This window comes from Toxotes jaculatrix, chromosome 2, assembly GCF_017976425.1.
Source record: "Toxotes jaculatrix isolate fToxJac2 chromosome 2, fToxJac2.pri, whole genome shotgun sequence".
Lineage (NCBI taxonomy): Eukaryota > Metazoa > Chordata > Actinopteri > Toxotidae > Toxotes > Toxotes jaculatrix.
Window position 1 is genome coordinate 4,376,429 of NC_054395.1, and position 21,483 is coordinate 4,397,911.

General features: G+C 44.2%; 2 protein-coding genes across 3 annotated transcripts; one reads left to right on the top strand and one right to left on the bottom strand.

Moving 5' to 3' along the window:
• The first annotated feature begins 5,275 nt into the window (after positions 1 to 5,275).
• LOC121198975 (polyhomeotic-like protein 2) lies at positions 5,276 to 11,341 on the top strand. The gene is made up of 7 exons (XM_041063392.1): positions 5,276 to 5,553; positions 6,568 to 6,730; positions 7,096 to 7,174; positions 7,670 to 7,781; positions 8,449 to 8,575; positions 8,803 to 9,034; positions 9,312 to 11,341. Exons 2-7 carry the CDS (start codon positions 6,593 to 6,595, stop codon positions 9,464 to 9,466), a joined length of 843 nt encoding a protein of 280 aa, XP_040919326.1. The 5' UTR covers positions 5,276 to 5,553; positions 6,568 to 6,592; the 3' UTR covers positions 9,467 to 11,341.
• Positions 11,342 to 12,531: 1,190 nt separating this feature from the next.
• Positions 12,532 to 21,269, bottom strand: kiaa2013 (KIAA2013 ortholog). Of its 2 annotated transcripts, none has more exons than XM_041062423.1 (3): positions 19,948 to 21,269; positions 16,542 to 17,395; positions 12,532 to 14,444 (listed from the first exon to the last, which is right to left on the bottom strand). In XM_041062423.1, exons 1-3 carry the CDS (start codon positions 20,903 to 20,905, stop codon positions 14,394 to 14,396), a joined length of 1,863 nt encoding a protein of 620 aa, XP_040918357.1. In that variant the 5' UTR covers positions 20,906 to 21,269; the 3' UTR covers positions 12,532 to 14,393. The 2 variants fall into 2 exon arrangements, with proteins under 2 accessions (XP_040918357.1, XP_040918367.1); XM_041062433.1 differs by having other exon boundaries at positions 12,532 to 16,396.
• Positions 21,270 to 21,483: the final 214 nt, after the last annotated feature.

Sequence of the window (21,483 nt, forward strand, 5' to 3'; positions counted from 1 at the left end):
CTTTATCTACCATTTGCCTTCAAAACAGACTGACCAGAAGAGACAAACCTCTGGCTGAAACCTTGTATGTCAAGATGACCGTTCACCTCAAAATCTAGCTTTTCTTTGTCACGTTTGACGTTTTGTTTTAACAAAAGGGCAGCATTGTGGAGCATTATTTTTTGTGCTTTTAGGCTGGACAGCAGCAGTCAGTCATGAAGTTGTACCATTGATCTGTTGAGTGTTGGACATGGCCATTGCTCCTAAGACAAAAGTCTAGACCAACAAGTACCGAGTCAAATCCAAGTCCTGATTCTGCCAGGTCCAAAGTCATCAGCTCAAGACCCGGACCCCTGAGTCCAAACCATCAGATTTAAATCCCCGGCTCTGAAATGGTAGAGGTGCTACTAAAGAATAGAGAAGAGGTTTTTTTTCATCATCTTAATTTCATCAGGGTCGGGTTTACGGGTCAAAACTATTTTGTTTTGTTTTTTTTCACAAGAACTCCTCTCAACCTCCAGTTTGAGTAACAGGTCCGTGAGTCTGAAGCCTTATTAGATGCCAGGGACTGCACAGTGGTTTATAATGATAGGTGGAAGGAATTTTAACCTTCATCACAACAATCCCAGATAAACATGCATGTGTTTCATTGGTTATGTATGATTCATTGCTCTGTTAAGTTTAATTTGTTGGGGGGAAACGCTGAGTCAGGCTCAGCTGGAGCTCTGTGTGTCAGCATTCCTGCAGTGACAATTCACAGGCCCACTTCAGAGCTGGTGTCTATCTGAACATTTTCATTCCTGGTATGAAAATAAATGACAAATATGTGCACAGAAATGAATATATATACAGATAAGCCCAAAAAGATTCATACCTGTGCCAGATTTTGATTTATAGTGAATTACTATTTGACCAGTAGGTTTCCTCTGGCTGGAAATGATATAAGCAGGTGACAGGAGATGGCAAAACAACAACAGCTAGAGATATAAATGAAAACAAAATCCACTTTTTTTTTTTTTTTGTCTCCCAGACATCAAACGGTTCTTTTAATTGCTAACAAGCATTTTGTATGTTTCCTCTAGGATTTTGGACCACTCCTCTTTTGGGACTATCTCCAGCTCTTTGAGGCTGGAAAGCTTCCTTGCCATCACTCTGGTCTTTATTTCCCTCCCAAGATTCTCGATGGGATTCAGGTCTGGACTCTGGCTGGGCTATTTAAAATGATGAAATTGTTTTCTGTTAACGATTTCTTGACCACTTCATCTGTATGTTTCTGATCACTGCCTTGTCAGAAGGCCCAGTGTTGCCCAAGGCCGCCTGATATTTTCTCTTTTCTCATGATGCCATTTACTCTGACAAGTTTACCTGGACAGCTGACTGAAAAACACCAAAGCATTACATTCCCACCACCATGCTTGACCATGGGGATAATGATTTTGGGGTTGAATGTGATTCCTCTCTTTTGCCAAACAAAAGCCACGTCCCTCTGTCCAAACAACTCAATTTTTTATCTTATCTGACCAAAGAATTGACCTTGGTGGTGATTCCTGGATTCTCCTCGGCCTGCCGTGCTGTTATTCTTGCTTCCTACCACGCCATTTTGAGATTTTTCACATTATGGAACTCCTTGTTGCATTTTGATTTTACTTTAGACTGTGGCCACCGGCGCTTGAAAACACTTGGCTATTCATAATCTGTCCCCATCATGTGAACAACCACGATGCCCAACCAGAGATCCTCACTAAGCTCTGATTTCAGCCAATGTACTGGTAACTGAGTAGAGAACTACTATATCAGCTGTTCTTAATTTATAGTTGATTCAAATTCTCTAACACATGGTAGAAATTACCAGGACCATTTGGAATAGTATACAAGATTGCATTTCCTCAAACATTTGTGACAATTTCATGGGGTATGAACACAGTAATCACATTGGAAGAGACTGATCAATAAAGTTTTGACAAGATATACACTTTATCTATCAAGAATAAATCACGTTGTCACAATCATTTCATGAGAAGAGGTAAAATATGTTTTATTCCAACCTGTGTGCGTGTGTGCGTGTGTGTGTGTGTATCTTGCACCAACCGTTTCATAGCTTTCGGCCTCAACGTGTTTGTGTTGTCGGAGCTGCTTGGCGACTGACTTGGGCAGCATTTGGTGCAGCAGATCTTCAGCCAGCTGCCTCTGGTGCTTCAGGTCCTCGGTCTTCTCCTTCAGGCTCTGGGCGTAGTTCTGTATCCACTCGGTCATCTGTTTGAACGAGAACATGACCACTGGGTAGATGAGGCAGGCTATGGCCAGCAGGCAGATCCTCATACTGAGACCCGAAGACACAGATCGCGATGCCAACCTGAGAGCCGGCACAGAACTGTCAAACAAGCACTGCTGAGTGTTTGTCAGAGCCTGAATTCCAACGTGAGACCCGGACAGAAGCCCAGTCCCTGCTCCAGAGATCTGCCAATGGCTTGTGTCAAAACTATAAACATGCTTTACATGCTGACTCAAGTTTAACTTGAGTTCTATGTTCTCTAACCAGCAGTCATTCAGTTGTTCTGTCATAACCTTGGCAAAGGTGAGGTAGTTTAGCACGTAAGTCCACTTGTACTGGAAGTCAGTGTGAGCTGCCATGTGGGGGAAGTCCATCAACTGGTGGTTGAGCTCTGTGAATGCTACCAGAAGTCTTGCAGACAGTACATCTCTCCAGTTAGAATTCTGTTTGACTCTGTCTAAAGTATCTTCTACAGTTCCCCAGATGTCAAGAAGTCTTTCAATGACCAATGAGAAAGCAGAAGTACCATTTTCATTTGTGCTGTTTGTCTCCAGTGAGGAGGCATTTAGAAACTCTCGAACGCTCCCCCTCATCTCACGGCAAAATCCAGCCAACTCAACATTGCAAGGGAGCCCATAGCTGTTCCTGTGACCTGCCATTTCACCACAGAGATGACCAAACACTGGAAACACGACCTCTGAAAAGCTGCTTTCCAGCGTCTCGTTGCCCGTGTGCTTGGTAAATAAACGTCTCATCTGTTGAAGCTTGCTGACGAGCTGCAGGATGGCTATCGTCCTGCACGAAGTCAGCTCTTCGTAGGCGGCCTCAGTAGTGTGCAGCAAGTCAAAGTTGGAGCTGAGGTCAATGGAAACGGAGCCGAGCAGAGCCAGGAAAGAGAGGAGGCAGGCTGTCAGAATCCGACGGACGGTGCGACTACTGCCAGACAGAGAAAACCTGGAACACCTGGAACACAGGAATACAACGGGTGAATTAGTGAAGGAGGGGTAAGAATAATGAGAATATGTATTTAAATACAGAATAACATTTGATCAATCAGTATTAATGCAGATCAGAATCAATACAGAGTAGTACAGTAGACTGGATAAGGCTTATTCCTGAAAATTCAAACTTTGTGGGGGAGTTTCGTGCGCTTCACCTGCACAGCTGACAGTCGCTGTCCGCATCCCGCTGCGCCCTCGGAGCGACCCTCCTCTTCTTTATGAATCTTCTTTTGAGAGAGGCCGAGGACGGGGTCCCAGATGCGAAACACTCTTTTTTCATCAAGTCCAGCGATGACATGAGACTCGCGCTGCAGCTGGTTGACCACCTCAGACTGTAGCCTCACAGGACAGAGTCATCGCAGAGGCAGGACCGTACTGAACAGTTGTCCCGTTACTGGAGGTCAGTGTAAGCACCAAGTCAGCAGCAGCGTCTTCTCAACTTCCGGTTGCAAACTTCAAAATAAAGGATTTTATGGTCAATTAAAAATAGTGACGGGTTTATTCGGCTGTAAGGGACTGTGTATACTGAAAGTCATCTCAGTAAATTGGCCAGGAAATCGCCAAATTTGTTTCCTGAAAATGTATGGAGAACACACGGGTAGTATACTTTTTTTTTCTTTTTAGGTGGCTCTCTCCTTTTGAGACTTGCACACTGTGGAATAAAATAAATCCATTTTAAAATCACTGAGCAGCACCACATTTAATTCAACTGTAAAGACAAGCCTTCTCACATTTTATACAGATTTTATTACAATACTTCTAATTGCAGTGAAGCTGTTAAGAGTTGTCAAAAATGAGCATAATTGTGTTTTTATTTTGAAATTGAACCCGTTAAGCAAGAAGCGGTTATCTTCTGAGATCTGCATCTTTTCTCTCTTTACAACAGACTCAGGCTGTCAGTCAGTCTTACCTGTTCCTAGTTCACATATTGAATTCAATTTGTACAATTTTAAATTCAATTTTAAATTGAACAGATTAAAAGAAATTAAATTCGATTACATTCAGTTAAAGTTAAAAAGCTTTGGACATATTGAGAAAATATGACATTTATTCTCATTTATAATGTGAATATACGCAGTTGTGAAATTCTAAATAAAGGATTAATCTGAAATTACCTATCATTGTATAAATTGATCGGCTGTCCCTCAGGTGGTTCAGATCGGACTTACACCACAAAGGAAAATATGCAACAGTGTAAATCAGCTTAAATATAAATCATATTTATTATATCAAATTGGTCACTGCCATTTGTTAAATGAAACGGTGTCCTCAGTATGGCCTGTATTCTGTCTGCATGTAGTTCCCACACACAGTGGGACAGCAGTGTGAGCGCTCTGTTCGAAGCTCCTCCCATTATCCTGGCACACTTGAATCACTTCATCAGACATGGAGCGGTGCTCTGCTCTGACTGCTGCGATGTCCATATGCTTCTATTTCCTACTCACCGCTACTACTACTACTACGACTACTACACATGCACCAGTGTAAAGTTAACCAACACTCGTAACCACAATAAGACCAGAACTCCTACACTTGGCCTTCAGAATAAATGCGTGACTTGTAGAGGAAAACCTGGCTTCATGGACCAGTGCAAGATTCACCAGTGCAAATTTGAGAAATTAAATTAAGGTCTCTCTTTTCATCGTCTACAACGAAGTGAAAGTTCATGGCTGACACAAAAACAGTAGTATTAAAAAAATACACTACCGCTTTTTTTCCGACCGTATCTCAGGGTCGTCATGACAACTGATCAAATTCTGCACACCGAGTTTAAAGCTCTGTGAAAAGGTGGGAATTTTGCTCAAGTGATGTTTCTAATGTCAAGAACAAACTTTAATTCTCAACAACCCCAAACTGATACGCTTGACATTATCAGCTCTGATTGTTAACTGCTGTAGCCGTTTGTTTGTTTGTGTACGCTTTAATTTTGAAGGTTGTTGCCGGAAGTCGTTCATGTTAGTGTCTCGGGTTTGGGCATCACATACGCACACGCGCACATACACTAAGAGGGCTGTAGTGTATGCAGTTCGAATAAGGAGAAAGCCACAGTGAGGATATGAATCAGGAGCTAACTTTGCGTGTCCTCGTGTGACGGGGTGGACCTGCGCCTCGTTTAGCTGCTTAAATAATTGTCAGTATTAAAGTGGCGGACTGACTCTTCGCCGTTTTGGCGGAGGGAGTGGAAGTAAATGAAAGCGTTGTTTGGAGCCGTTGAACAAAGAGCTTTTCTTCCCTCTACCATTGTTACGGAGCGGAGCGCCTATTTTCTAACTGATTCAGAGGTGGTTTGAGACTGTAAAAGTAAGCTAACTACTCTGAAGTTCGTCTTTTTTTTAGAAAGGGGGGTTCACGAAAACTTGGGTTTTAATGCTGTGTGGTTTAATTCATTCACATAAACAACTAACAAATCCCTTTAACCGCTGGCTAAATTTGATTTGATACAAGGCTAGCTGGAACTTTACTCAACGTTCATATTGACAGATAAACTAAGGCAGTGAATGGATTTAGTGTCCACTAACCTCCACTATTTCATTTGTTGCAATTTAATGGGAAACAAGGAAACTTTCTTGTGGATACCGAGTTATGATTTAACTGGCGTATTAACGTCGAATGAGTTAGCTAGCTGTTATAATTCTTGAATACCGGCCAACTGCATAATAAGCTATTTTGCTGGACGTTTCAAAGGTCCAGCTGTGTACGGCAGGCACTGAATCTGTCATTTCTGTTTTAATAATCATTGCTAGGTTTGAAGCTCATGGGTCTCCACAACAACAATACACACACACACACACACACACACACACACACACACACACACACACAAGTCGTTAGCCTAACGCGCTGCTCGTATGTACAGATTGTCATGCCAGCCATTCTACTGTCCGCCTGTCCAGGGCTGTCTGCCTCATTACTACAACAACAACAACAACAACAACAAATAAGTAAATTCAAAAAGGACTGTGGCACACTGGGAGCTGCTCTTTACACAGTCACGCATTAAAGCTCCTGTCGCACTGACTCTCACTGTGAACAACTACATGCAGGAAGTTTGGCAAAGAAATAAAGTTAGCTAATTCCAAAAGCAGACATTTAATCAGAAAAATGCTGCTTTAATGAATTATTTCTATTGAGTCAAAATACAACTTGTCATTTAACAAGCAAAATTCTAGTAACACTGTGTTCTTTTTCCAAAGCACTGGGAACATTAAACTGTCACATTTGAATGATTGGAGTTTGAACAGCAGTTATTGGGAGGGCTGGTCAGGTCCATGGGGCCAGCTCTTGTTGAATTTGCCATGCTGCTTTTGTTGACAGGTGAGGGGCGGCCTGTGCTCCAGTCATGACCTCTGGGAATGGGAACACTAACAGCAGCCAACACAGCGGAGAGAGCAAACCAGCCCAGGCCCTAGTCAAGACCCACATCCTCACCCATCTGATAGAAGGCTTTGTCATCCAGGAGGGTGCTGAGCCTTTTCCTGTGAGTACTGGAGCTTTGCCTGCATCTCCTTTTAGACGCAGGAAAACAGCACACCTGAGTCTACCTGTCGTTCTTTGTTTTTTCTGTTGCTCAGCTCTGATGCAATCAGTGAATGCAAAGAGAAAGAACTTTAACTGACAGCTCGGATTAAAAGCACACCTTTTAACCTTCATGTTTTTCAGAAACCTGTCTGTGGTCCTTTTCATCATGAATAGTTGCAGAAGCTATGGAACCAAAGCAACTGAATTCAGGATCTAAACTTAGGAGCAAGGAGCCAGAGCACATTTTACATTGTGTTCTAATAGTGTTCTGTCCTTTGCAGTGGTATCAGCTGCTGTATTAATGTCTGTGTTTTCTGTCTGCAGGTAGAACGTCCATCTTTCTCAATTGAGAGCCTAAAGAGACACACAGTAGACTCAAAGATGGACGGAGTCTCACCAAAGGGTAAAGTTCTTCAGATTCTTTAATATTGTTTCAGTTCTCAGACCAGTAGCACAGCTTCATTATTTCTGTATCAGAGTGTGGTTAACATGGGGGGAGCTGACATTCCTTCTGTCCATATACGAATGTGATATTGTATAAAACACAATGTTGTCACAGGACTGCACCTTCTCCCTCTGTCAAGATATCTGCTGTGTGTCTGGTTGGTTCATCCTATTGAACTTAAAACCTTTGTGTCTGAAAATGCAGCAACCAGTCAGGACGCTGCACTTTTGCAGGTTGCTCAGACAACAGTGTGAGGTGAATTTTAAGCTGCTTCGAATAAACACAAATTTCAGATTCATGTCTGTCATCATTATAATCTGGACATGTTGCACTGCTTAGTACTTGTCCCTACACAGATGTGTTTTCTGCAGATGTTGTTGATAATGGTACCTCTGCCACGTGTCAGGTGTTTGTCTGTGTTCAGCTGACCTTGTTTTGACTCTGTTCCCTCAGAGCTAAAGACCCAGCAGGAGCCCATGCTGACCTGTGAGCTGTGTGGCAGGGTGGATTTTGCCTACATCTTCAAAAGGTCTAAGAGGTTCTGTTCCACAGTGTGTGCCAAACGGTGAGACCTGTTAACAAAGACATTCCTGTCTCTTCATTGGTTTCATTTCCATAGTTCACCCTTTGGTGGAAACGAGCGATGCCCCGATGTTCAGAATGTGACTCCTGAAACTGATGTGAAGCAGTCAGCTACAGAGCTGACGTCTCAGTGTGTTGTTGAGTTTAGAAAAAAAAAAAAAATTCTAAATTCAACAGTGTCCATGTAGTAAATAACATCTTATCTTATCACAGTGCCAGATGTCCCCAGCTTGTTTCATCATTTCTCTAAGACAGCTTGAGCCATTCTTTCCTGCTAAACCCTGTCCTTTGCTAAGTGTTTTGATTGATGGCGGCCATGTTTTTTTGACCAGTCTTACCCATTAATTATAGAATTGTCCAGGAGTTGTTTTTTTTTTTGTAGAGGACACAGAGCTGGACTTGTAGTGGACTTCTAGTGTGAGGTGCGTAGCCTTTCCAAGTTTTCATTTTCGGGCCTTAATTACAGCGCCACCTTCTGGCTGATTGGGCTCATGTTTCTTGGGAAGCTTTTGCACATCATTTCCAGTTACTGGCCCAAATTTCAGGTTTCAGGGTTTCGGTTCAATTCAGGGTTTGAACCCTAATGACCTTGCTTCACCATCAAGCCGTGCTCTTTAAGTTTCAGCTCACCATGTTAACTTAATTTGTAGCTACAACGTGGGATGCACAAAGAGAATGGGTCTCTTCCCAAACCGCAAAACCACCCTGGAGAACATGAAGAAACAAAAAGCACTGAATGGAAACCACAAAAACTCCAGTTTAGAGTCTAAAAAAAAGGTGAGACAGCTTTGAACATTTAATTTATTCCTTATCTCAGTAAAAGTAAAGGGTAACTGGCCCCTGGATGTAGCAGGAAAACCTGCACCCTTCTGAAATCTGTTCAGTATGGATGTGATCTGTCCTCTGTATGTGACTAATAGCTGTTATCTCACTTCACTGGATCATATCATCACATCAGAGGCAGATGTTTTCTCTGACTCTGAGACTACTCTCTGTCTGTGCAGAAGCCTGCTGCTGCTCTGTCCACTGGTCACTCTGTCCACCCTGCACAGGGAGAGTCCAGCCAATGTTCAGACTTGTCTGGCTACAAGAAACCCCCGTCCCCCCTGTCAGCCAGCCAGCGGGTGCCTGCGGTTCAAGGCTCTGAGCTTCCCCTGCTGCCCCACAACTTCCTGCCCAGTGATCCCGGCCAGTGGAACATAGGGGACGTCTACGAGTTCATCTCCTCTCTGCCAGGTGGGCCCTGTCTCCACTGTCCCTCCGTCACATTTGTGCTGTGACGGAGTTCAGATGTTTACTTTCACCTTTGCCTTTGATAGTGAGAGTGTCTTAGAGCTGAGAGCTGTTTCGTTGGATGTTTAGTCGGTTCCATACAGATTATTTTAACAGCATGGAAATAAAGTTTAGTTGAAAAGTGAATGCAGATGGCTGTGATGGTGATTATCATTGGTCCGGTGGAGTCTTCGGTGCAGAGCGGTGGTGTGAGCTGACTGTTGGTGCTTTGTGGCTGCAGGTTGTCTGGAGATCGCTGAGGAGTTCCGCTCTCAGGAGATCGATGGGCAGGCCCTGCTGCTGCTGAAGGAGGACCACCTCATGGGAACCATGAACATCAAACTGGGCCCTGCACTCAAGATCTTTGCCCAGATTAGCATGCTCAAAGACTCATAGCCCATCTCACTCCTCTCACACACACACACACACACACACACACACACACAGGATGTGCTCAGGATCCCATGTGTGGGCTAAGACTGACTGGGCCAGAATAGTTGTGCTTGGGTGTTTTGTCTCGTCTGCTGAACACAGGGACGTCAGCTGGGACGTCAGCTGGGACTGTCTGACTCACCTTTGACTCTGATAACTTCACCCTGACACTACGTCAAGAAAACTCCACCCCATAGTTTGACAGGAGCCATGTGTTAGGTAGGCTGTGTTGACGAGAGCGCTGGATGGTAAACGTCTTTTTAGAGACTCAAAAGGAGGGACTTTTTGTTTGTTTTTAGACAGAGAAAGGTCTCTTCCACTAAAGTCAATACAAACCATGTAAAATCAAAGATGCTGAATGAAGGAGAAAGAAGGAATATCAAGCAGGATCCAATCAAGATCCAATCTCCCTCTCTGAAGCTTTTTTTTTTTTTTTTTTTGCCACAGCTTTCTCAACCACATCCCATGGTCTTCATCAGTGGACTGATGAGACTGTGCGTGTTGTTTTCTGTTCGTTTGTTCGTTTTTCATGAGGTGCTCAGTGAACGAAGCGCTGGAGAGCTCCAGGAGATGGCGATGCAGCACAGTGATGTGCACCGTGACAGTCCTGGATCGGGGCTAAGATTCATCCAGAAGGTGGGTTTAGCACAGAGACTGGAAGCAGGGGGAGGGAAGCTGCCTCACACCACTCACACATCAGCCGGTGGGAGAAAAGGGTTTTTGCTTTTATGGTTTGCCGTCGGAGCCATTTATTGACCAACAGCCATTAAAAAGATCGAGCGCCGTGTGATGAAAAGATGAAGCCGAGAACAACACTGCTCACATTTTATTTCCCTAAAGACCAGAGGTGTCAGAAAAAGCCTTGACTGTGAATGGTCAGTAGTTGTTGTAATCTAAGAAGAACTAAAGAACCACTGGTCTGAAGATGCTGAGTATTTTAATTTGGTTTTTAAGTAACGTTTAGTAACATTAAGCACAAACACACAGAAAACCTCATCTATCAGGAAAAGGGTTTGTTTCCTGGTCCAGGCTGATTTATACTTCTGTGTCACGGCGTCTCTGTATGGGATCCACCCAGAACATTTCCTCCATGTTTGAAGAGTTTGTGGGGATATTGTGCTGTATTTTATAAACAGGTGATTTATTCCATCGCCGTACAGCTCTGTGTCAGAGTGAGTGAATGAGAATGAATGCAAACAGGAATTTTCTTATGTTCCACAAGAGATCAGGTAGAGTCTATGCACACAGGAAATGACCACCATAAGTGCCTATGGTGACATGTGGACACAGAAGTATAACTCAGACTCTGAACATAAAAAGCTGAGAGAGCTATGGATGGTTTGGATGTCATGTCATGATACTTTAACCAAAGGCTGGGGAGTGTTACTGCAGAATTTTTCCTCTCTAGAAACGTGTTCAAGCTGCACCTGATTAGTCCAGATCATAAAATCCGAGGCATCCATTTCACTTTAGATACCATCGTAACTAAGATTTCCAGGATCTGTGTGTGTGTGTGTGGGGGGGGGGGGGAAATCCCACTGTAATTTATCAGTCTCCACTCAGACAGTGGCAGTTTCTATCACAGTCCTGTTGTCAGCATAGGTGTTGTTTGTTTACAGTATTTTATTTTGGAATAAAGCTGGTTTCTTTAGTGGGAGTTGAAATGCAATACTGATCGGGCCATGACTGTGACGTTGCACGTCTTTACGGGAGACGGATCTGAAAGCATGGGTGTCATGGTAATGACACCTTTTTAGTTTGTTTAGTGGTAGACACTGTTTATGAGGTTTATTTTCTTTTCACTTTTTTTCTAAACTCAAAAATAAAACCATTAGATAACTGAAACCTGTAAATGACTTCCTGTTATCACTCACAGCTCACACACCAGATACCATACCACGTACAATAATAGAATCAAGTAGTTTTAGTCTGTTATTTGTATTTGAATATTTGATATGATGCCAATGATTTGAATGAACTCTGTCTGCCAACAGGACATCCAGCAGCAGAACGTTGTTTAAACGTTATAAACATATTAGACTTTTGTTCGTTTCCATCCATCCATCTCTCTTCTGCTGCAGTGGCAGCAGGTTAAGCAAGTTCGTCCCTCTCCCCAGCAGTGTTTTCCAGCTCCTCCCAGACCAGATGAGACGTCCAATAATCTCAGAGTGCTGCCACCCTCCAGAGGAAACTCATTTCAGCTGCTTATAATGTCCCTCACCACCCAAAGCTCATGACCACAGGTGAGGGCCGGGCTCAGCTTCCTCTTCACCGCGACAAGCTCACGGCTCCATTTTACCCTCACTCACGAACAAGACCCAGAGATACTGAAACTGCTTCAGTTGGTGCTGACTGACTCTCATCCCTGCTGCTCCATGCTCTGAAACCACTCCAGTGAAGGCTAAACGTCCTGGTCTGATAAAGCCAGCAGAACAACATCATCTGCAAAGGACTTGATGGATCATAGCAGCAGCCCCAGAATCATACACAGCTCTCAGGCTCCTCTGCTGTGGAACCATCTACCAGTTTGGCTCTTGCGTTTCCCACAGCTGTTAAATGGGATGCCATGATGATATTATACACCGCTCAGTCTTCCTCTCAGGGGTGGGGGTGGAGGAATGGTTGTTCCGACAGTCCAGACATAAGCAGGTCCCACTGGGATCCGTCTGGTTGGGTTAGCACTGTCTGGAGGCAGCATGGTGGTTAGTGGTTAGCACTGTCGCCTCACAGCATGTTCTCCCCGTGTCTGTGTGGGTTCCCTCCGGGTTCTCCAGCTTCCTCCCACAGTCCACAGACATGCAGGTTAGGTTCACTGGTGACTCTAAATTGTCCATAGGTGTGAATGTGAGTGTGAATGGTTGCTTGTCTCTCTATGTCAGCCCTGTGACAGACTGGAGACCTGCTCAGGGTGTACCCCGCCTCTCACCCAGTGTTTGCTGGGATTGGGGACAAGCCTGGTCTAATTATTCCAGTGATAAACCCCAGAGTTTATACACTTTCAAAACGCAGGAAATATATGGAACAAATCCTCAGACAACACAAGAAGGTCATTTATTCTCCCTCACATGAGACAAAATGACTTTTTTTTTTTTTTTGCTTCAATTTCACATGATCACAAACCCTTCAAGTACAATCTAATCCGACAAATGGCTCCACAGCCACGAGCCACAATAAATTAACCTCCTCCTTCATTTCTTCATTAAGGCACACTCAGTAGTTCACAGGAAATAAAGAGACTGGATAAAACCCACCGACAGAAAAAGAAAAAGCTGAACAATCCCCATATATCCTGAATCAGAAACAACATGTAAATCATGACAAAAGCAAAAGTTTCTAACACATCATTTGCATCTTATTAATATTCACTAATCGCTCCCTCGACATATTTCACAGAGTCAAATGAACTCGATGTGTCAGAGTATAAATGTGGATGAATGGCTGCCATTATTAAATAACATTAGATATACATTTAGATGTAAAAGCATTTTATGAAGTGCAGTTGTGTTTTAAAGCTACACTGAACACACAACATGTGTGTGTGTCCTCTAATCAAAAAGTGTTAACTTTGAAAGGACATGTAGGAAACAAGCACGTGGTAACTCTTTCAAGCATGTGGCTGCTGATTAGGTGATGGCCACAAGTGCAACATGCTTGACTGTGTGAATCATGAATGTGTGACACAGCGCTGCACTAAAGCTAAAAAAAAAAAAAAAATCCCCTGCAGCCCAAAGAAGACTTTCCCCATAAACCACCATTATAAAAGAGACGGGCAGTTGTTACTCTTCATGTGATGATGAGGCCTAGAAAATGGATCTTAATGTGTGTGTGACATCCATCCAGTGTAAAGTCCATTAAATACGTTGGCAGCAGTAGAAACACTAAAGCACATGTGCAGAGGGGCAGAAGGAAAAAAAACCCAGGAAAACTTTGCAGATGCTTCTTTAAAATGCTTTTCAAATGTCAGAGAGAAAATAAATCTGCCACCATGTTTATTATCTATGAACTTTTTAAAGCAAAAATGCAAAAACAATCGGTGCTTCCAGTTTCCCACGTGAATATTTGCTGATATATTTTTCAATACTTTTTGGGGGTGGGGTGGACTCCAGATTTATAACTGACAGAGTCCAGGCCATAAGTATTTGGACGGTTACACATGTTTTGTTCTTCAGGCTCTGAGCTTCTCCTCATTGAATCTAAACTAAAATAAAATAAAATAATGGAGACTAAAGTGAAGAGTCTCAGCTTTAACCTGAGGAGGTTTATATCAGAATCATAGATCAGATCATAGAATGAACTGTGAGGGAGACTCAGACCTCTGATATCTCTCTGATGGATTTTAGCTTTTTTTTTTTTATAAGCCTCATTATCTTCTTCTTCATTGGCATGTTCACATCTTTACTCCTCATACCGACAGACAAGCTCACCTCAGTCAGCTCTGAGCCGTGTGTGTGTGTGTGTGTGCTCTGTGCATGAACTAACTCTGAAACTACACACAGCTGCCCAGGAAGCATTTACCAGCCTACATGTCCAATTACTTACTGAACCCTTCCAATTTAGATGCTGTGTGTTAATTCAAAGTGAAGTACAGAGCCTGAAGAACAACAAATGTGTAACTATCTAAATACATATCGTTCTACCCTACATGCCTCTGCACCTTCTCAGCAGCGCACCTCCACCTCCGTCTGAGCAGTCTCCCTCCACAGCCATTTCCTATAAAAGCAGAGTCATGTATTTATCAAAGCTGCGACACATTGAAGACCCAAGGGAAGAAAAAAAGCCTTAGCACATTTCAGACTCAGCGCCTGCACACCCATGTTAATATCTCCCATGCTGCCAAAGCTCAAGCAGAACCACGGCTACATCTTCACACGTGTGCACAGCACTGTGGTGTTCAAGCAGCATTCCTGGTGTCGCAGAAGCCTTCCTCACTTTTGCTGGCGACCTGGTGAAGTCAGAGGAGGGGGGGGGTAGTGCATTAGATCGTATGATTAGCTGGGAAACTGACTAACACGACCCAATCCATCCACCACACTGCTTCCCGGGAGAAAGGGATAAAACGCAGACATGCATGAGGACGAGAGATTTGTGACTGAGGCACAGCAGAGAGTGTGACAGGTCAGAACTGAAGAGCCAAAGCCAACCCGCAGATTTCTTGTTAATTTAATTGAGTGATTCAATATAAAACATCATCAAAAGGCAGGAAGAAAAGGGAATAGCAGAAAAAAAAAAGAGTCCTGGCAAAGTGAGCGCACAGCCCGTGCTGAGCTGAGGCATTTAGACATTTAGCCTGCAGCACAACCTTCGCTAACTGTCCGGCAGGTCTCCATCGTTTCTATGACGACATCTGTAAACATGTAGGCAGTTTGACATGACAACAGACGTTATGGACTTTTAGCACCACCATGCTGTACTAATCTAATTTTGGGCTTCTGTCATGTGGAGGATCATTTTGCTTTGGGATCATCTCACATACAGGAACAGGAAGATTTATTCCAGCTGTAGTTTCATTATCGCAGCTCTCAACAGGTCAACAACATGAGCAGACAGACAGCTTGGAAACAAACCGACAGTTTATCTAACTGATGATCTAAACCCACTGTATTTGGAGGTCAAATGAAAACGAGCACAGCTTGGTAATGCTAGTAATCCCTCACTGCACAGGAAAACTGTATGTACACACAAAACTACAACAGACAGTTTGGGTAATACATTCACCATCTGCCTTTGTTTTTTTCCTCCAAATACCTCTGGCTAACCTGTGGGTTTGTTTACAGTCTGTCTGTTTTTTTTCACAGTACTGCTGTGTTCCTAGTTTTCAGCTATTAACTGAGCACAACGTTATCAGTGTAATCAGGACTGCTGAGCAGAGCTATAAAAACTGAACTGTCAGCTGTAGTAAACTTTTCCTGTCAATATTTCAGCTGCAGTGTTGTAGTCAGGTCATCCATCACAGTGAGCATTAAAGCTGCTCTTACTTTAGCCAAAGTTAAAGGTACCCTGTGGAACTATCTTATAAACAAACAAAGGTTCTGTTTACATTTATTGTGTCTCCAAAAAACACACTGGTTTTGCACACATGCTGGATCCATTTCCTTCCTTAAAGCACATTGAGATTTAGATCATTTACGTCCATGTTTACACTGGCTTCCATTTCCCCCCCCGCTGCTATGTTTGCTGATACATTAACACCACCAATGTGTTCCATCCCCCCCTGCTAGTCTTCAGAAACTCCACAGGCTGCCTTTAATGTTGTCAGAGCAGGTCTGAACTGAAAGGTCTCACAACTTACAAAATAACAATAAGTTTGAACTTTTACAAAAATAAAAGCAGACATGATTTCCGCTGTATTGGATTACATTACTCTGTAAACTGAAGCTGACACTGTGATGGAGTGAAGCCCTTTGTACAAAGCACAATCTGAAAATTTTAAACTAACAAGAGAAACAGGGAAAAGCTGTCGCCTCCTCCTCTGAGAGAAAACAATAACTCTTGTGCTTGTTTTTCTTCCATTGCGATCAACAAATTCTTTACATTCCACAACGGAGATGAAGAGCAGTGGAACAGGTGGGGTGCTAACGCCGTAGACCAAATGGCTAACTGTAACTTCAAGGTCTGTAATCTCAATGAGGGCTACTGTTCTACGGCTGCGTTAAACTCAGATCAGCTTTTCCGCTGCTCACGGTCTTTTACAGGAAACAGCTGCAGTGAAATACTTAATCACTTCCTCCGTCACCAAACAACTTTGAACAACAACAACAATGGTGGAATCATCTTTAGTGAGGGGGGGGGGGGGGGGGCAAGCTGTGTAAGGCGATTAATGCCAACCCACTCCAAACCATGTACCATGTGAGATGGGAAAATAAAGTTCACTCACAGAGAGGGTGAAGGTCAAAACTGAGAAACCAACCCACAGAGAGAGAGAGAGAGAGAGAGTGTTGATAGAGAGAGAGGGAAATCTTTGCCATCACACACAAGTCAAAAAAAAAAAAAAGGAGCAGAGCAGATCAGTTTGAAGTTTTTTCCTTTCCACTGTTTATACCTTGCTCCTGAAGAGGGGCTTAGCGCCGGGGCCACAGTACTCGTTGTATATGAGCTTGAAGAGGAAAAGGTGGAAGAGAGTTATGAGCGAGGCCACGCTGAACCAGAAAAGGAAGGGCAGGCCCGGGTATCTGTTGGCCATGTGTTCCTCGTGGGCCAGGATAGCCTTAAGGTGCAGGGTGTGGCGGAGATCCTGCAGGTGGCGCAGGTCTGTGGAGATGTAGAGCAGCGGTGTGATGGGCTGGGTCACCATCACCGGGAAGGTGTGACCTTTGATCTCTGACGTCAGCTCCACGGGCTCGTTGAGGCAGCCGGCCTCGCAGGCGTACAGCTTCACTGGCTTTTCCTGTGGCTTCACCGACACGTGAAGAAAAGGCTTCCCCTCCACGTCCAGCAGGACCGCCAGGTTAATGAGGTCCTGGTTGTAGTGGATCCCTCTCAGGGCGTAGCTGTTGTGGAGCACATCTGGATCAGCCTGAAACTGAAGGTGGTTCTCTGTGAACTGTAGGCCGCCGAAGCTCAGCACCATGCCCTGCATGGCTCCGTGGACGCCCGCCGCCACCAGCACCTTGCAGCCTCTCTTCTGCAGAGTCAGAGTCCACAGCGTGACCAGCTGCAGGATCTGGGCGGCACTGCTCACCCGCTCGGGCCACAGGTTCTCTGCGTGCATGGTGGCGTGGCCACTGAAACAGTGGTCGGCATAGTTGAGGCTGGACTCGAGACGAGCGCGCTCCTCGCCACTCAGCCTGCGGTCCAGCAGGGGAGCCATGGAGGAGGACAGGATGTAGTAGAGGGTGGTGTTCACCGTGCTGCTCGACGGCGTGTGGGAGTCAGTGATCTTCCTCATTTCAATACCTGAAGGAACAAGAAGCGAGGATCAGTTAGTCTGAACATCACAGGTTATTCTTGACCTTGGAAAGTAGTTTGGCAAAAAAATAACCTTAACTCAATGTTCACCTATAAGCTTTTCCAGAGCTTTCAACCATGATCACTTTACTTCAGGATCATGACATTTTCCCTGTTGTTTTTATCTTGCATCTTCATTCATACTAAAATGAACTGGGGGAATTAGCAGTTCAGGTACTGCTACTGGGCTTGCAATCTCCAGTCTCTCTCTGTCCTTATTGGAACCACCTGATCATTCTGATAGTGATCCAGTCTGGGTACAGATCCTCTTCAGCCTGTACAAAATAACCCTATACATGATCCTGTCAGATACCTGGATAAACCTGATGATGTGGAGCTGTCTAGACCCAGAGGCAGCAAAAGCCCCAAATCACGATGCTCCCTCCACCATCTTTCACCTTCAGGGTGATGTTTTCATGCAGAGCTCTTTTTACACCATATGTAGCTGCTGTGTGTTCTTCACAAACAATTCAACATTTCAAAATGTGCTGTTTGAAATGAAAAACAGCCACAAAACTGGAGTCAAACATTCAATTACAGCTTTAACAACACACAGGTTAATATTACTGAGCTGGAAAAGCCCACAGTGCCCACTCACTCTCTGTGGTCAGGGGAAGTTCTGCAGCACCTCAGACCGGAAAAGCTCTGGTGTGAGCTTCATAATACCCAAATTCCTCAAAGTATTAGTGATACTAAGTAGTGGTAGTACTCCTTTATCAATTATGCTAATGCTACTTTTGAAACTGGCCCATATAATAACCATTTATTACTATTTGTGAACCCATCACAATATTGTATGTAGGACCTATTGTTTGTCATGTGTGATGTTGCTGCTTGGAAAGCTTGTCGTTTGTGTGCTCGAATTTTTTACTTCAGTCCTGTGACAGATAAATGCACTGTCTGCTCCCAGCATGTACCTGGCACCTGGTTTGTGGACAGGGTCAGGCATAACGATGACTTTCTGTCAATGAATATAGTGAATGAGGTAAATGAACTTCTACACAATAAGCATTGTTGAAGTTCCTGCACTTTGGAGTCACTCCGAGGCCTCAGAGAATGGCTGACATGGAGCTTTTACAGGGGGAGACAAATGACTCAAGGTTCAGGGGACAGACAATATCTGAAACAGGCTGCATCAAATTAGAAGCTGTCAATTAGATCACAAAGAAAGTGGAAAGCTCTGAAAGAACATGAGGTGAGACTGCAGTTGTTTTTTAATCCCACTGCTGTTGTTTCAACCATCCACTTTATCAAGCCGGTTGCTGCTTGATAGTTAATTAGGCTGAATTCAAACTCCACAGCTTATATAGCAAATGGCAATATGTTACTCATTCACAATTACTGTCAATTAACACTGTGCAAGTTAAGGGTCTCATGCATAGGAAGATTTTCTATAAAGGTTTTTCCTATTATCAGAGACTGAGGGAAGGGAGAAGTGGAGGATAAGGAGAAAGAGAAAGCTAGAGAAGGTAAAGAAGGTGCAACTGTTTCAAAATGTAAAGAAAGAGATAAAGAAGGAAAAGAGAGTGAGACTGTTGAAAAGCAGCCCACAGGTCAGCAGAAGGACACAAAGGCAACCACACCCACAAAACCCACAACACTCACAACACAGGACTGGAACCAGCTTTAAAATGACTGACAGATCTTTAAATTGTAACATTCAGAAAACCCTTGTTATTAATGACACTGGGGGCCGTGAAATGAAGCATCCTGGCCATCAGAACAATGAGACTGAACGTGACTGAACAACATCATGTGCTGCGGGTGTGTGTGCAGTGATTGTGGGAAACACTCATACAGCACCTTTAATTACAGCATCTAACAACAACTGAACTGAACTAGTTTATGATGCCTCCACCAAAGCATTGAGAGACAAACAGCTTAACACTGATCTACGTGGGAAGACATGGGGATGTAACTTTTAAAGACGATACTGGCCAATAAACACTGATTAGCAGTTCATTTTCTCAGTTCAAGCAGTGCTGTTGTGGTGTGTTTGTGTATTTCTTTAAAATAGTTTGATGTGTCACATTTTCTTTTAGCAAGCATGGTCTGTGGATGATTCACACTGAAGTTTCAGAAGAATCTGACAAACAGTCAGCTGCTTTGCATGTGTAGCCCCAGCCCTCTGTGGCTTGGAGCCCCAGTTAAATGATTTATGTTTTCTGAAGTTGTTGAAGTGTTGTTTTACATCTTTACAGATTATGCAATGAGTAACCTCTTGACAGAACATGTGAGCAAGTATGATCTACCATAAAATCACTTTTATGGTAGAAGCAGTCAGCTGCATTTCATAATATATGCCTTAATACAGCACAGGTATATCAGGCTCAAACTAATCGTCATCTGCTTTCATTACGGTCATAGTTGCATCATGATTGTGGTAATGCAGTGCAGTAATGTATAATGTGTGGAGTTTGTAGTACATGGACCAAAATATATTAAAACTTTTGTGTGGTCCTTTACAGCCCAGAGCCAGTTTCCACTACCATCATGCTCACCTGAAATGAAGAGGTCCATCCAGGCCTGCTGGTGATCCACAACCAGCTCCTCCACACTGGCCCTCAGCAGCTCCCCCAGTTCCTTCTTGGCTCCTTCTCTGAGGGTGCTGAAGGTCTCCTCCAGCTTGGAGGACTCAATGGGCTCCGAGGTCCACACCACTGACAGAATGTTGTCTTTGTACTCGGATTTAGCAGAGACCTGGATCCTGCTGTTCAGTTTCTTGGTGACCACCACCACCAGCACCATCCGGTTATTCTCCACAGGCACTCTGCCGGAGGAGAGCACTATCTCTCTGTCCTCCAGTTTCTCCACACCTGTGGAGAACTTGCTACCGAAGGAGGGATTATCAGAGGAAACCTCCAAGGAGGCAGCCCTGTCAGACGGGTTGTTGATGTGGATTCGCTGCAGATAGACGTTGGGTCTGCTTCTGTGCGCGATAAACTCCTCTCTGATGGTGACACAGTCCCGGGATGACTGCAGGGCGGCTGGTGAGGCACAGCGGACCGACAGCACGGCGCCTTTGCGGAACCACAACATGCTAGCCTGAGCCTCGGCCCGCTTTCCCTCCAGATGGACGCCGACCCTCGGTGAGTATTCAGTCTGGTGGACCGGAGCAGAGCCGGACTGTGAAGACGACGCTACCCATAGTTTGTTAGAGTCAATGTCAAGCAGAATATGGCCGTTACCTGATACAAAAGGTGTGTCTACTTGTTCCTGAGGTGTGCTATATATTCCCTCTCCTCGGTCTACGAGAGACTTCCATCTGTGGATTTCAGCAAGTAGGCACTGTCCGGCCGCCCCACCGGGCATGGCGGAGCCGCTGAAGAGCCTCCACCTGTTCTCCGCTCCCAGGTACCAGTAGAAGATGAGGAAGAGCAGTAGTCCTATGAGGAGTCTTCTCGCCCAGCTGCTTGACAACAAGCCCGGTAGCCCCTTTAGTCTTTGCTGCAGCCACATCGTGCGTTTAAGTTATGGAAGCCCAGCTACGAGTCGGCGTCTAAAGACTACACCCACGGTGGAAATATAAAGATGTCACATCGAATTCGGCTCCAACTCAAATCATGTTCCCAGGATGAAAGCTGACAAACTGGCTTCGCTAGCTTCCGACTAAGTTAGCTTAGCTAGGTAGCTAGGGCCGTGAACGAAAACCGTCGAAAATGTGTTGTTATTTCTCGCATCGTGGTTATTGTCATATCCTTCGCCAGATGTGTGTGACGATCATCAAAGCATTGAATCTCAGGTCGTTTCGGTTTTTGGCTTATCTTCAGGGTCAAGAAAATCACCTGTCTCTCCAGATAACTCTGCAGCCAGCGGTTGACACTTCTGGTTTGTCACAACTGTCGTAAAGCAAAACGGCACAGTAATGACCGGAACTGTCGCAAAACCAGTGACCTCACATGAGTGCGTAGTCATGTGTTATATATTTATTTATATTGGACATATACGGTGCAAGAAAAGGAGAAAATAAAAACACAGCATAACACTTAAATACATTAGGAGGAATAATGCGTTTAAATACTTTGATTTATTGAATT

What these genes read in the sequence shown, in the direction of transcription:
- LOC121198975 (XM_041063392.1), top strand. Translation starts at nt 6,593, where the DNA reads ATGACCTCTGGGAATGGGAACACTAACAGCAGCCAACACAGCGGAGAG. An exon ending in AGGGTGCTGAGCCTTTTCCT is followed by an intron (nt 6,731 to 7,095) that starts GTGAGTACTGGA and finishes TTCTGTCTGCAG; the next exon opens with GTAGAACGTCCATCTTTCTC. An exon ending in GGACGGAGTCTCACCAAAGG is followed by an intron (nt 7,175 to 7,669) that starts GTAAAGTTCTTC and finishes CTGTTCCCTCAG; the next exon opens with AGCTAAAGACCCAGCAGGAG.
- kiaa2013 (XM_041062423.1), bottom strand. Translation starts at nt 20,905, where the DNA reads ATGTGGCTGCAGCAAAGACTAAAGGGGCTACCGGGCTTGTTGTCAAGC. An exon ending in GATGGACCTCTTCATTTCAG is followed by an intron (nt 17,396 to 19,947) that starts GTGAGCATGATG and finishes TTGTTCCTTCAG; the next exon opens with GTATTGAAATGAGGAAGATC. An exon ending in AGCCCCTCTTCAGGAGCAAG is followed by an intron (nt 14,445 to 16,541) that starts GTATAAACAGTG and finishes TGACTTCACCAG; the next exon opens with GTCGCCAGCAAAAGTGAGGA.